The sequence below is a fragment of the Silene latifolia genome, chromosome Y (genome assembly GCF_048544455.1).
Source record: "Silene latifolia isolate original U9 population chromosome Y, ASM4854445v1, whole genome shotgun sequence".
Taxonomy (NCBI): domain Eukaryota; kingdom Viridiplantae; phylum Streptophyta; class Magnoliopsida; order Caryophyllales; family Caryophyllaceae; genus Silene; species Silene latifolia.
In genome coordinates, this window is record NC_133538.1 from 180,198,333 (window position 1) to 180,213,364 (window position 15,032).

Consider the following 15,032-nt stretch of genomic DNA (forward strand, 5'->3'; position numbering starts at 1 on the left):
ATTAGTATGCCCAATACCCTCCGCTTTACAACTTGGCCAAACAAGGCCTACTTGACCCCAACGGGCCATTACCGGATTGGGTGGATCACAAGGTTTTCTTCCCGGACCTTTACACTTCAAACGGTGAAGAGGTGGTGAGTGGAAATGGAAATGTGAGTGATGAAGGGAGTAATGATAAGGATATCAATGTTAGTGATGATGATGTGATTGATGTTGATCAAGGAAATGATGATGGGGATGATTAAAGTGATGATATGGCTACTTCAATTTGTGACAATGTTGGCGAAAACGCTGATAATAATGGGATGACCGATGAAAAATATTAAGGGAGAAGGATGACAAGCACTTGGTGGAAGGTGGCTCACATAGCATCCATACCATGGTCCTTGTATGTTCCCTTTTCTATCTCTTCTCTCATATTTAACTTAATTTGTATTTTAGCACTTACTTCATGCTGTATATTGCATTCTTAGAGTTGATTTGGACTTTCTTTGATTCAAGTCCTAGCCCCATCAAAGGACTTTCCACCTTAGCAACATCAAGGTGATGACAATTTTAAGCTCCTTCAAAGAAAATCCAAATTGACTAATTGCATTCATGCATGGCCTTGTGGCCAAACTTCCCTCTGTTTGCCTTAACCAGTTTGGGGAAGTTTAGTCACAAGGAATTTGAGTTAATTCAAATTATCTCTCCAACTAATTGAAAGCATGCATAACTTTTTTTTTTGATAAGGTAAGAAAACTATAGGATCAATCTATCTCATCCTTTTGAATGAGAGAAATAAGTTGAAGCCACCGGCTTTCAAACCACCTCGAAAGAGCTTGGCATGAATGTCCAAAAGAAGCCATGAAGTCAACAACCTTGTTGGCTTCACGAAAGCCAAAAGCATGCATCATATAGCTTAGTTTAGCATTAGCTTAGTTCAACAACAATTGCATTTAATCTTAGTTCATGCATTACACTTAGAATATTTCATGCATTGCACTTGAATTTCTTTCCTATCGCTTTGTCCATTGAGGACAATGTCCATGCTAGTGTGGGGATGGAAAATTATATTTCAAAAATCATAAAAATTTGAAAAAAATTCCAAAAATAAGTTTTTAATTTAAAAAAAAAAATCAAAACTCAAAAATATGTTGTTTACTTTAGTAGTGTAGACTTTTATATACTTGTATGTTTGTTACTCTTTTTACATAGGGACTACACCATATTCGAGATATCCTTAAGGGATTTATGAAGAACTGCATTGTATGATCGTTTCAATCTCCTTTTCCTACTTTGTATGTTAATGACAATGTGGTGCATTTTTGATATTGCGGTTTGTATCTATGTGATGTTAGTAGTTTACATTAGATTATATGTCATATAGTTGGTAGAAGCATATGCATTTGGCTTGTATATATGTTAGTTGCATCATGGCATATAGTTGCATTTAGGCAAAAATTTTGAAATGTCTGATTGGGAAGCTTAACAAGTGTATATAGGCCCATGTAGATCCTCCTTAGGACTTTGTCTACTAGAATAGATTCAAGACACCCTAGGTAGTGTCATACTAGTATATTTTGACCCATGAACAAAGGCCTAGTTAAGGGTTTGCATGTGAGTCACCCATCCAACCCTACTATGTGATACGGAATAGGTGACCTTGATTAACTTGGTGGTTTGGCAACCACAAATACATTTTCATGAATATGTTTGAAGTGCTCATTTCAAAGATTTTGTGTTGTGGAATCGTTTTAATTGCCAAGGAAACCTCAAATTGTTTTGAAATGTTGAAATGTTACGAAAGTAAGTCGTTTTGATGGAAGCGTACCACTTCGATGCCTTTGGAGGGGATCCATTGAATTGGGCCCCCATAATGGTCGTGAATTCAATCGTGACCAAATACAAGAGTGACTATTACCCAAAAAAGCTATTGTCTAGAGGTTAACGGTTACCTAATAAGCGATTGGCGAAAGCAAAGGACACTAGCACGTGTGAGACAAACCCCATCTCAAATTTTGAATGTGAAAGTTGAATGAGGTTAAGTTTTGAATGCTAGTCGAATCCACTTTTGTATAATGACTTAAGCACTTCATTCCCAATTTTTTTTTGTAATGCCACCTTGTTGGGCATGGGACGATCCTTGACCTTTACTCTTGTAAAGAATTAGAGACTTATCATGTCATATGCCACTAACATCATATGAATCATCCTTCCATTCCATCCGATCGCCCTTAACAAAAGCATTTAGTGATTGTGGACAAAATTAGCCTAGTTTGACACCACTTGGAGGTGACTTGTTTGTATCCTCTTGGACTTAGTGGTTTGTAGAACTAGTATCTATGATGGAGTGTGTACCCTTAAATCGCTTCCCTTTTATTTTTTCCGCCACTTAGATGAGGAAAGTGGTCATTTTTTTTGTAGATGCATCCTTTGACTTGTTTATGTGCTAAATGTTGGATGTATCGCCATTTGGCAAGCCCCACCTTACCTTGCAAGAAGGCTTTCTACCTCAAGGATTTCTTGTTGTGAGTTGAAGGGGCGGAGCGAGACCTGCTAATTATCTCGTATCGGATATACTATTAGGATTAGTTTAAATAAATTTCTTGGTTTTAGTCACCTCTTTACTCGGGACAAATAAAGGTTCGGTTTGGGGATAATTGATGTTCATTTTAGCGCACTTTTAACCCCTTAACGAACCATGTTTTGCATGCTTATTTGCAATTATTAGGGTCATTTCAGCGTCTTTAGCTTCCTATTTGTCTTTCTATAAGATTTTAGCCCATTTGTAGGAAAGGAAGCGAAATGAGTGAAAATCATACATTAATGGAGCAATTAGGAGCTTAATTGACTGTACTAATGACCAAGAATAAGGAGGAGACGGAAACCAAAGACTCGTAGCAAAGATTTAAGGCAATTGTAGCCATCCCCCACGACCTAGGTTGATCCCCACGGGTTTTTGGGCAGCACTTGAAAGAAGAGTCCTTCTACCAGTGCAACCCGGGCGAGCCAAACTACAACTCGGGTGAGCCAGTAGCCAACTCGGGCGAGCCAGCCACCATCCCGGACGAGTTTCCAGGCAGACTTCACCAATGCTACTTCCAGCTCGGGCGAGCCAATAGTGAAGCCGAGCGGGGCACTCACTTTTCCGCCCTCGAATAGACTAAGTATAATGACCCAATTAGCCCTTAATATTGTATTAGTATAAATACCCCTCATTCTCCATTAGGTAAAATACACACCAGCTGGACCGCAGGACCAAAAGTTCCGGCCCTACTTTACCATGACCTTAACCAAATACCAAACTCATACCCCTTTGGATTTACCATTTGATCACCCTTATGATCCCATGACACCCTAGTATTTTCCTCATATTGATTTCACCCTTACTTTCATTACTTGCTCTAGTTTTCATTAGTTAAATTTATTGTTTTGAGTTGTAGTTGTTCGCATCTTGTTAACAATTGCAATTCGAAATTAATCGTCCCTTTGATTCGACCTCTACTTACTACTTGTCAAGTTGTTTGTTGAGTTATAAATTTGTTTGGTAGTTTTAAATGACGAGACCTATCATATATATAGTATACTCTATTAGTGAAATCACTAAGGAATATTTTGGGTTTGGTTGACCGTTCTTGTAACACTCCCACACACCAAGATTCCTTACCAAGACCACCCTAGCATATCAAGGTGCTACCATCTCGGTTACCCCAGGTAAAGTATATCAAAAGTGACCATAAAGAAACATAATTTAAGGTTCAACTATTTAAATGTATACAACCAAAAAACCGAAACCAAAAGTACTACAACTGGCAAAGCCAAAATATCCAAAACTATAACAACTGCCAGCGGAAGACTAAATACTCAACAAGTGATGACTCCATCCCAGCTAGAACTCGCGAGCTATCCATAGAAGTACCTGGTAATCAACTGCTCACCATCCCCGAATGGATCACCACAGTTTTGTAAAACAACAACGGGGTCAGTCATCTGATTAACCAAAATAAGAAATAGAACAAAAACAACATCCAAGCAACTCATTACACATTCCTCCAACTCCAATAATCTCTAATCACTGACTACACACTAAAGTGTGTAGCCCTGCCAGATTACCCATCGCAACAGGTAATCCACACCATCAGTGAGGACCGCAGCCTTACCACCTAAGCGCCGCTCAACTCCAAAAGCGAATAACCCATGTCCATTAATGTGAACCCCCCTTGTGATGGGAACCACAAGGGGCGAATCAAGGGCGTGAAGCCATTCCCGATGATGACTCACTCCACTCAGCCGAGGGCGCACCTCGCAAACCATAGACAACCAAGCCAATTCATCCAATATATCACATTCACAATAATCATATTAATCATGCCAATAAACCAACCATCATCATCTTATATTCAATTAAGCAGGCAACTGAGTAGGGAAAACTCTACCTTTTAGCAATACTCCAATCACAAGCAATCAATTATGATCCTTCACATATCCATCACCTAAATAACATAATTATGTATAATTACCACATACTCAAACAATTAATCATGCACATAACCTAGACTCATCATAACTTAATAGGAATCTTAACTTAAAGAACAAACACGAGTTTTTCTGAATTTACAGCATATGACAGACTCGCTATAAAATGCATAACTAATTCCAGAAAAATCCAATCGATGCAAGGTCAATTGGATTGGAACCCCATGAGTCTTAAATACAACTCTTATTGAACGAATTTTTCTCAAATTTCAATTTTATCAAGGGTTTTTAGACTGATTTCCAAAAGCTGTCAGAATCTGTCGCATAAAAAGTATCGATTCATAAAACGAGTTTAAACATCATTTTTCGGTAATTCCAAATTCTATTGTCATATATACTCTACAAATATGATGTATGAAAAAGATCCAAAACTGAATCGACATATAAATTAGGGTTTCAAACTATATTCCACAACTAAAGCAGATTCGCGGACTTTTCAGCGATAGGTTCATAAATAAATCACCTAGAACAAACCATAATGAATTAGGCTACGAAATTTGATATGCATAAACTAGACTTTAAATAAATAGGACTCGCTTTTCAAACTTTTCGAAGAAGAAGAACTTAAAATAGCATAAACAATTGAATGAAATCGACTTACAATCAGGGAAATCGAATTAGGTTGAAATAAGTGAGAAATCTTCAATAAATAGAAAGGCTTGACAAACTCTTCTTACTCTCCCTCTCTCTAGGTTTAGAAATGGGTTTAGAGATGTTAAAAATGAAATTAGAAAAGACTTAAGCGTTAGAAACAAAACCCTTGTTCAAAACATAAAAGAAACCGTCAAACTCGCTGAACCGATTTACTCGGTCAAGTGCACTCGGCCGAGTAACACACACTCGACCGAGTACAAACCAACTACTCGACCGAGTACTCCAACTAAAATACAGAGTATTACAGGCTTCCCTCCTTAAAAAGAACTTCGTCCTCGAAGTTCGCGCCAATTACAACCAACGACACCTAACATTGCATATAATTAGCATAATATAACCCATACTCATAATCTAACTCATTTGCATAACTAGTAAAATCTATGCTAACTCACATAAACTTGATTAAACTCGGGTTGTCACATTTTATCCCCCCCCCCCCCCCTAAAAAGAAGTTTACGTCCCCGTAACCTAACTCATATAAACCACATAACCCTCGCGACATCACGGTCCTTCCCCAACACTCCAACAAATACAATTCATAATAAAACATATAAACATCATATGCGACTATAATTCGACCACACACGGGAGCTATCATTCAATACAATAAACATGTTACCGCATTGTTTGAAGTAGTAATTTACTAATGGGAATCCAAATAACCACATAACAAAACATAGTATCACAGTTCTACTCCTCGCATTTCAACACCCTTTTTTTTCAATCTTATTCTTAATTCAATTAACCCTTTCAAATTCCTCCCTCCAACTATCAACTATGCACCACCCAACCACCGCGAGCCAACAACCACCACACACCATCGTCCCCCACTGCCCATTCCAATGCGCATCATCGACCGCCTCCCAAATTATGACTTACCTCCAACCACACAGACTCACCGACCTTATACCCACACCAGCACACCATCACCCATCCGGATCCACTATCTACCACCACCCTCGCCACTATGCTCTGTGCTGGAATAAAAATTTGAAAATTACAAAATTTCCAAAAATATGATTTGGTGCTTTGCACTACAAATTTGAACCTCCGCAGTTATACAATAAAGTATATATTACTATTGCAGTGGAAAATGCGAGATTTTAAAAACTTTAATTATAAAAATCACGGTGTCACTAGATCATAAACCAAAATTTGAGTTTACGAAATCTTTTAATACAAACTACCACTTAAATGGATTCAAAGGATCTCGATCCTTGATATTACACAAATTATATACTAGCTACTAAAACAAATTACATTGAAAAAGGGCCAATCGTTGTAAGTACAATGCTCGCTAGCTCACTCGTCGAAACCCCCAAATAAGCACCAACCTGCAACTTATTCATTCATTAAAAATTAATACCACAGTCAGTGAGGGAATAACCCAGGGTTCTCCAAGCTATATCTACCAGCTCCTTAATATGGAAGGGTGTCAACTATTCATCTAATGAATAGTAACTAAAGGATGAATGGTTGAACTCTTAGTGGGCGGGTTCTTGAGTTAGGTTGGGATTGACTTTGGGATTTGAATAAGTTTTTATTCTTTGCATTTGTTTGGACCTGTTTGTACAATGGACTTTGGGCTGGTTCAAAACTTTAATTCCTTAGTCCTTACTACCAGCCTCTGCTTCCTTTCATTTCTCTACCTTTTCCGAGTTTTCTCTCAGTCACTCCTTTTCCCACTTTCCCTCACCCATATTCATTTTCACTTTACCAATATGTAACACCCCCATTTAACCAAGAGCTTTTAGGAAGACATTCCCAGTTAATTAGGACTGTTACCATTTCAGTTGTCTGAGGTAGTGAATATAGAAGACAAACAATGCGAAGGTACTTTAAATTATAACATTAATAAAGTGTCTCAATGACTTATTACAATTGTCTCAAATGAATAATGAAATAAGAACTGAAGTTTAAATTACAACTGATAAATATGACAAGACTAATTAGCTAAGTGATTAGGTGATGACGATAGCTAGACTTCTCCAATCCGTCTCACACGTCCCAAAGCATCCCAGCACCGCAACCATTCAAGCTAAATCAAACCTGCTTATTTATCTGCTCCCCATTTGATCGGAAATTATCAAATGGATCATAATAGGTCACCCAATAATAGGTAACAATTTTTGACACAGGACACAAACAAGTCAACCAAAAGGCCGAGTATGACAACTAAACAATGCAAGATAATATAATTTACCAACACCTGCAAATAACATTATAAGAAACAATAAAAGAAGGCAATGAACAACAATGACATCACGCACCCCTAGGGCCGTGGATACCTCACGCATATCAAGAAGAGTCTCAGGTCCACAGCCACCCTAAACACCTGCCGTGCCTGACCTATCCGTATCTCAGGTCCACGACTCTCCCACATCCCCGTACCTGGTCTATCCAATAATCACAATAACCAATCCAACAAAGTACTCCTCCTCCAACAACAACAATATCAAAATATTATTCCAACATTGAAAACACAATAGAGAATACAATGACAATACTCTTGTAAGACATTTCAACCAATTGTAAGACAACTCAGTCAATTATAAAACAACAATGATGATTCCGTCTTGCATATGTGAAACAACAATAGGACTATGCTAATTCATCAATAATTAAACAAGATTGAGTAGTTAACCTACCTTTTCGCAATGCTTCAATAAATTAAGTAATTAGGCAATTAAAAGCGTTCCTCCACAAATTCTTCACGTAATTAAGATAACAATTACATATAATCATAAGTTATACTAATTATGCGAATTATATAGAATTCTACCCAAATCAAGATGAGAAACTAGCCAAATCACTCTCCCACAATCCCCTCGGCTAACGGCCACCCACGACCAACCCACAGTGGTCAACAGGCTGGTCGAAGGTGGTCCGGTCAGCACGTAAGCTAATGATTTAAAGCGAGACTAGTTACTTACAATATTGAGATCTAAGGCAAGATAAATGATTGAATTTTGTCTCACAAGTCTCCCTCAATCTCTCTAACCTTTAGGTTTTGAGTTTATGGTGTGAAATAAAGTGATAGGTGGAAAGGTAGTATGGTATTTATATAAACTAAGGGAAGGTTCTAGAATTCAATTAATAAAATATAATTTTTAAATAAGGAACTAGGTAAGATAGGTAGTGACTACACCAAATAAACTTCCCTTGCCTTACCCTTCATAAGTGAACTCCCAAAAGAGGTGTTTAAGAGCTTAATTTAACACACTTTCTCTTCCCTCACTAATCTACCCTAATTAATACAAAGTTTATGACACTTTTATGAGGGACCCCTTTTATGAGTGTAACTTTAGTCTCAAATAATGTAATTTTTACGTGTAACTCTAGTGTTTTACGAGTGTAACTTTAATAAAAAATAGTGTAACTTTAAACTAAAAAGTGATTTTGATGGATATTTTTTTTACTTCTTGTAATTTTAAGACAAGTTTACGACATTTCAATATTTTTTACGAGTGTAACTTTTTTATTTTACGAGTGTAACTTTAATACTAAATAGTATAACTTTAAACTAAAAAGTTATTTTGACGGACATTTTTTTGACTTTTCGTAATATTAAGACAAGTTTGCGACAATCGGACATTTTTTTGACTTTTTGTAATTTTAAGACAAGTTTACGACATTTCAATATTTTTTACGAGTGTAACTTTAGTGTTTTACGAGTGTAACTTTAATACTAAATAATGTAATTGTAAACTAAAAAGTGATTATGACTACTTTTTGTAATTTTAAGATAAGGTTATGACATTTTCAGTATTTTTTAGAGTATAACTTTAGCGTTTTACGAGTGTAACTTTAGTCTAAAATAATGTAACTTTAAAGTAAAAAGTGATTTTGAAGGATATTTTTTTGAATTTTTGTAATTTTAAGACAAGTTTACGACATTTCATTATTTTTAGAGTGTAATTTCCGTGTTTTACGAGTGTAACCTTAGCCAAATTTATGTAACTTTAGTCCTTTTTGATAAATTAACTGGAGTTTATTTAATTTTTAAACAAGTTTATATAATTTTAGTCCTACTGTATTTTTAGTTCTTTTTGTATAACTTTTGTCTAAAATTGTGTAACGTTAGTCCAAATATGTGTAACTATAGTCTAAAATTAATTGGAATTTATTTTATTTTAAGACAAGTTTATATAATTTGTCCTACTGTAACTTTAGTCCTTTTTGTATAACTTTAGTCTAAAATCGTGTAACTTTAGTCCAAAATCGTATAACTTTATTCCAAATTTAAATTCAGATTTAAAACCAACACAATAACAAGACGAAATTGAAGTTGCACATAATGTCGATAATGCCATTCAAGTTGCACATAATGTCATTGAAGTTGCGCATAATGTCATTGAAATATACGGTGAAGTTGCACATATTGCCATTGAAGTTGCACATAATGCCACTGAAGTTGCACATAATGTCATTGAACTTGCACAAAATGTCATTGAACTTGCACATAATGCCATTGAAATATACAGTGAAGTTGCACATAGTGCCATTGAAGTTGCACATATTGCCACTGAAGTTGCGCATAATGCCATTGAAATTGCACATAATGCCATTGAAGTTACACATAATGCCACTGAAGTTGTACATAATGGGCATTGAAGTTGCACATACTGCCATTAAAGTTACATAAAATGTGTAATAAAGTTGCCTAAAATAATATTAGAACCGAGTTTGAAAAAAACAAAATCATACAAACACCTAAAATAATATTTGAAAAAAAAAAATCAATCAAATAGATCTGAAAAATTAGATCTGATAGTGTAACTTAAGTCGTAAATGGCATTGAAGTTACATGTAATGTGTAATAAAGTTACACATACTGGACATTGAAGTTACATTCTAAAAATACTAAAATATTATTTTGCCTCCTCCAACCACCAACAACCCAAAAACGATCAAGAAACCAAAAAAAAAAAAAAAACGAGATCTAAAAACCACCAACAACGCACAACATACAAACCACCAACAACACACAACATACAAATGTGATAAAAAAGAGAACAACATAATGTGTAATAAAGTTGCACATAATGGGCAATGAAGTTGCACAAAATGACATGGAAGTTACACATAATGTGCAACTTTAGTCGTATTCACAAATAGATCTGAAAAGTTAAATAATTAGACGAATTTAAATCTAAACTAGTTTTTCTGCCCGTGCGATGCACGGTTTTAATTTTGTTATTTTTTAATATTTATTTGTCACTTTTGTAAGTAAAATCCTACACAATCGAGCCGGGTATATAGAACGGAACGATTTTCATTTGTAACTATGAATTACGGGTTACGTATTATGTACTCCCTCTATTCAATAATTATCACCCCATTTCTCCATTATATGTGAGAGGTATTATATTAAAATAGGGTGACAAATGTTGAATGGAGGGAGTAGTTACAAATACTTTGTATATGGGTTGTTCTTGTTCTTGAATAACTATATTGATAAATTTTGTAGTCTTAAGTGAATTAAAAATTAAAGTTTTGTTCAGTAACATTACATTACAACATCCACTTTTTTAGTCCATTCCCAAATCTCTCTCAAAGTGAAGGGTTGGGATGACTATACATCTTCCGTTGATCCACTTTTTTGTCATTACCGTCTTTGAAATTTCATTTTACATTTTTTTTGTCAGTCTCCACAACTCCCTTACCCAAATGACAACCCCAAATCGCCATCCTTTTATCAAAATCATTATCAGTATCAACATCTTGTACACCAGATTTATATGTCCACCCATTTATGGAATAACCCAAATCAAAATCAATATCAATCAGATGATTTCGCCGCATCGCTTTGTATGGCTTCATTAGCAGAAAAAAAGATTGATTGTGTTGGGAGATCAACGAAATCAATCTGATTTATTTGTCCTTGGTATGGCTTCACCAGATTCTGATTTATTTCAATCTGCTTTGTATGGCTTCATCAGCAGCACCATCTGGCATCATCATAGTCGTACCTCCATCATCATCGGTTACCCCTTATTTATCAGGTATAGTCTGATTTATTTCGATGTTTTGATAGTTCTTTTATTTTGATTTTGATGCATGTGTAAATGATATACCGGTCGATCTTGCTGAGAGTCTGATCTTCCAACGGAAGATTATCAATCTTGTTTCCCTCTATTTCTCCTTTGTAAATTTCCTTATTTATGTTTGAACCAGCTTCCGTTGATCGCCTGCATCAGAAGCTCCATTGCGCATCTTTATAATCGATTCTCCATCATCATCGGTGCATCCTTAACTATTCAGGTATAGTCTTACTTATTTTAAAGTTGTGAGACGATTTTGACGTTGATTTTTATGCATGTCAAAACGATAATCTACTTGTTTTCGCGGTTAGTCGGATGTCCCAACTGATATTGTCATAAGCTTGTTAAATTGTGGATTGTCTATTTTTTCCCACTTTATTTCTACTTTGGAAATTATTTTAATCATGTGTGAACCAGTCGTCTATTAAGTGGATTTCACGTGTCCCCTTTTTTACCAAGTGGGCAAGATAAATCAATGTGAATACGCGTCTTCAATTTAAATCTTAGACTGGGTAGCATAAATAGAGATGATCAGAAAATATTGGTTCTTTTGTAATTGCTGCGGTGGTATCTATCATCGAGGAGAAACTTTAAAAACGAAATTGTTTCTGTTCATAATCTAAGATCTAAATCAATTACTAAACAATCGTAACCTACTGTTCAGCTGGAGTTAACTTATACCGTAGGTAAATCTGAAAACACTTCGTTGAATACTATATTTCTTGTGTAACCCTTATATATCTGTCCTGAATCGTCGATGAAAAACTTTAGACCGTGCGGTGACGTCGTGCGTGATGCTGCCACATATAGCTGCCCATGACTGAAGACCGGCTTAGGTAAATATACACCCACATGTGTAAGAGATTGTCCCTGACTCTTGTTTATAGTCATAGCATAGCAAGGCTTAAGTGGATATTGCCTTCTTTTCAAAATGAACGGAATCTTGGTATCTGAGGAGGTCATCATAATCCTCGGTATGAGCACTTGTTTACCAACTTGAGACCCCGTAATGATTGTCGCCTCAACTATAAAATTGCCAGTACGTGTGATTATTAGTCTTGTGCCATTACATAATCCTCTGGAGGGGTTTATATTCCGTAGTAGCATAACCGGCATTCCAACCTTCAGCTTCAGCTCATGGTTCGGCAGGCCTTGTAGCTTGAGGCTATTCAAGTACTCGGTTGGATATGCTGTGAATTGCTCCTAGTTGTCGATTGACGAAGCACAAACTTCATCACAACTCTTGTAGACCTTGTAGGTTTCTGGCATTAAATCGACCATGTAGTCATTAATTGAGTCGGCGTTCTCATTTAATGGGGTGAGAATCGCTCTTTCTCTCAGGTAATTGTGGTCTTTTGTCCTAGTTAAGAAATCAGGATAGATCTCTTGGACCATGCTTTTAATGTATATCTTTCCAGTACTATAAACATATTCCTCTGGTATCTTTATCCACGTAGCTTCGTCTTCGTGTGGCTCTGTCTCTGCCTGGAGCCTTCCGTCACCCATTGCCAATAGCCACTCACTAAACTCTTGATTCTTCCTCCTAGTCTCTACATTTCCATCTGTTTCATTCACACGCATACTCCTTTTCAAGAGGAAAACTTTACATGTCTTTCAAATGTACGATCTGCTGATTGACGCTTGGACTACTTCTTGTCTCCGTCCCTTAGGGATTATAGGCAGCACTTGCCTGAAGTCTCCCTCGAGTAATACAACTTTACCTCCAAACAGTTTTGACGATGCCTCGGGCTCTTTAAAACTAACAACATCCCTTAATGTGCGGTCTAGTGCCTCGAAGGCGTGTCGATGATCCATAGGCGCTTCATCCCATATTATTAGTGATGTTTGCTGTAGTAGTTCTGCAAGTTGGCTGTTCTGTCTTACATTGCACGTAGAATCGTCAAATAGTTCAATCGGTATCTCGAATCGGCTGTGTGTTGTCCTACCTCCCGGCAAAAGTAAAGCCGCGATACCTGTAGTTTGTACATAATTGTTAATCTGTGAATGTACTAATATGTATAGCATGTCTGTGTCTTTATAGTCTTACCTGATGAGGCAACATTTAGGACAATTTTGTTTGTAGCACGTAGCTTAGCCGAGATTGTTCCATATAAGAATGTCTTTCCAGTCCCTCCATGATCGTAAACGAAGATCACATCATCTGTCTTGTTGTCGACAGCTTTGATAACCGCTTCGTATACATCTGTCGTTTCATAAACATAACAATATTTATCTTCAAAATTAAAATAAACATTAGTCAGATGTAATTTTGCCCGTCAGTTACCTAATTGTTCTTGATTTAGCAGTTTCTTCTTTTCCTCACATTCCGTTTGCATTTGTATCTTGTCGTACATCTTCTCCTCCATTATGAGCTTATTTTCCATGCCTGCAACATCTGACTCATCCGGCTGGGGCATGCCCTTATATCCTTTAGTCTTTTTCCGTACTTCATTAGGATCTTATCAAGTTCAATCAAGGTATATGTCTTTTTGGCAGAGTCTGAGAGGGTAAGGTCAGGGTACCCAAATAATCTCCTCTTCTTCCTCTCTATGTCTTCCGACATGATGGAGTAGTTTGTCTCCCATAGATTAGTTACATCTGTGATTTCACAAAACAGTAGCATTGTGACAAATAGCTCTCGTAGCTGTGACGGCATTGCCCATCAGTTTGCCTCACTCATAGTGTCATTCCATTCCTTGTCAGTATTAAGTAGTCCATACGCATAGCATGCCTCTTTCACTACAAAAAGAATTAAAACAGGCGACTGATTTTGGCGACTGAAATCAGTCGCCAAACGTCAGTCGCGGACCTTAGTCGCCTTTTCTAGCTTTGGCGACTAAAGTCGGTCGCCAAATTTGGCGACTGAAAAATCAGTCGCCAAATACCAAAAATGGCGACTGATAGGGTAGTCGCCAAATTGGCGACTGATTTCAAGGTAGTCGCCAAATTGGCGAATAATAGATAAGCCAAATGCCAATTCAGTCGCCTTTTTTGGGTGACGTAGCCAGTTTGGCTGAGGTAATTTGGCGACTGAATTGAGATTTGGCAACTGCAATTCAGTCGCCATTTTGGCGACTACCTTGAATTAGTCGCCAAATTGGCGACTGAATTTCAGTCGCCAAATCTCAATTCAGTCGCCAAAGCCACTGTATGTTTTGGTGGTTTTTTTCGTTTTCATTGCTAGCCAAATATTTACAACCTGCATACAAACCGATGTTCCACAACACCATACATCTCAAATTTCAACACACACAACACCATACATTTCAACCCAACACCTCCCATTTTCTCAAACTTCATTTCATATATTGAAAATGAAAGTTTTACAAGCTAAGCTATTCTAATGTTCAAGTCGAAAGTTCAAGTTTTACAAGCTTACGTGCTAAAATCATCTTACTTGGAAGCCAACACCGGCTCCACTCCCCCCATGTGGACCATGCGGATCATTTGGATCGTAGTTGGGTCTAGGTCCGGGGTTACAACCTTGCCACCAAGTCTCAAACATTTCCATTCTTTCCTTCATTTGGCGGAATTCTTCATCACGTTTGGCATCACGTTCATCACGCTCTCTTATTTGACTTTGAAGTTGACTAATAATTCCCGGTTGATACGTGTTGCTGGGAATTGTTGAAGTCGATCTTCTACGCGTTTTCTCATAGAAAGCCGGTGTTGAACTTCCGGTACCATACACGTGCCCTTTCTTGAAGCCATCCACCAACTCATACCATATGTCATTGTCCTGGTCTTTTCCGGATTGGCGGCTTTTTCTCGTTCAAATGCTTCCTACAATATTAAACAAATGGTTGTAAGTTAATA

The 15,032-nt window shown here is 37.0% G+C and overlaps 1 protein-coding gene and 1 long non-coding RNA gene across 2 annotated transcripts; both read right to left on the reverse strand.

Moving 5' to 3' along the window:
- Window positions 1-6,999: 6,999 nt before the first annotated feature.
- On the reverse strand, window positions 7,000-8,270 carry LOC141626936 (uncharacterized). Its single transcript, XR_012536503.1, has 2 exons — window positions 8,106-8,270; window positions 7,000-7,233 (listed from the first exon to the last, which is right to left on the reverse strand). It is a non-coding gene; the product is annotated as an uncharacterized LOC141626936 (long non-coding RNA).
- Window positions 8,271-12,419: 4,149 nt separating this feature from the next.
- On the reverse strand, window positions 12,420-13,633 carry LOC141629538 (uncharacterized). The gene is made up of 4 exons (XM_074442520.1): window positions 13,501-13,633; window positions 13,264-13,419; window positions 12,907-13,189; window positions 12,420-12,801 (listed from the first exon to the last, which is right to left on the reverse strand). Exons 1-4 carry the CDS (start codon window positions 13,631-13,633, stop codon window positions 12,420-12,422), a joined length of 954 nt encoding a protein of 317 aa, XP_074298621.1.
- Between the last annotated feature and the right edge of the window lie 1,399 nt (window positions 13,634-15,032).

Bases quoted from the DNA above. Each gene is read 5' to 3' on its own strand.
- LOC141629538 (XM_074442520.1), bottom strand. From the start codon at position 13,633: ATGCCCCAGCCGGATGAGTCAGATGTTGCAGGCATGGAAAATAAGCTC. The intron at 13,420-13,500 runs GTAACTGACGGG...ATGAAACGACAG, and splicing joins GCTAAATCAAGAACAATTAG to ATGTATACGAAGCGGTTATC. The intron at 13,190-13,263 runs GTAAGACTATAA...TACAAACTACAG, and splicing joins CCTAAATGTTGCCTCATCAG to GTATCGCGGCTTTACTTTTG.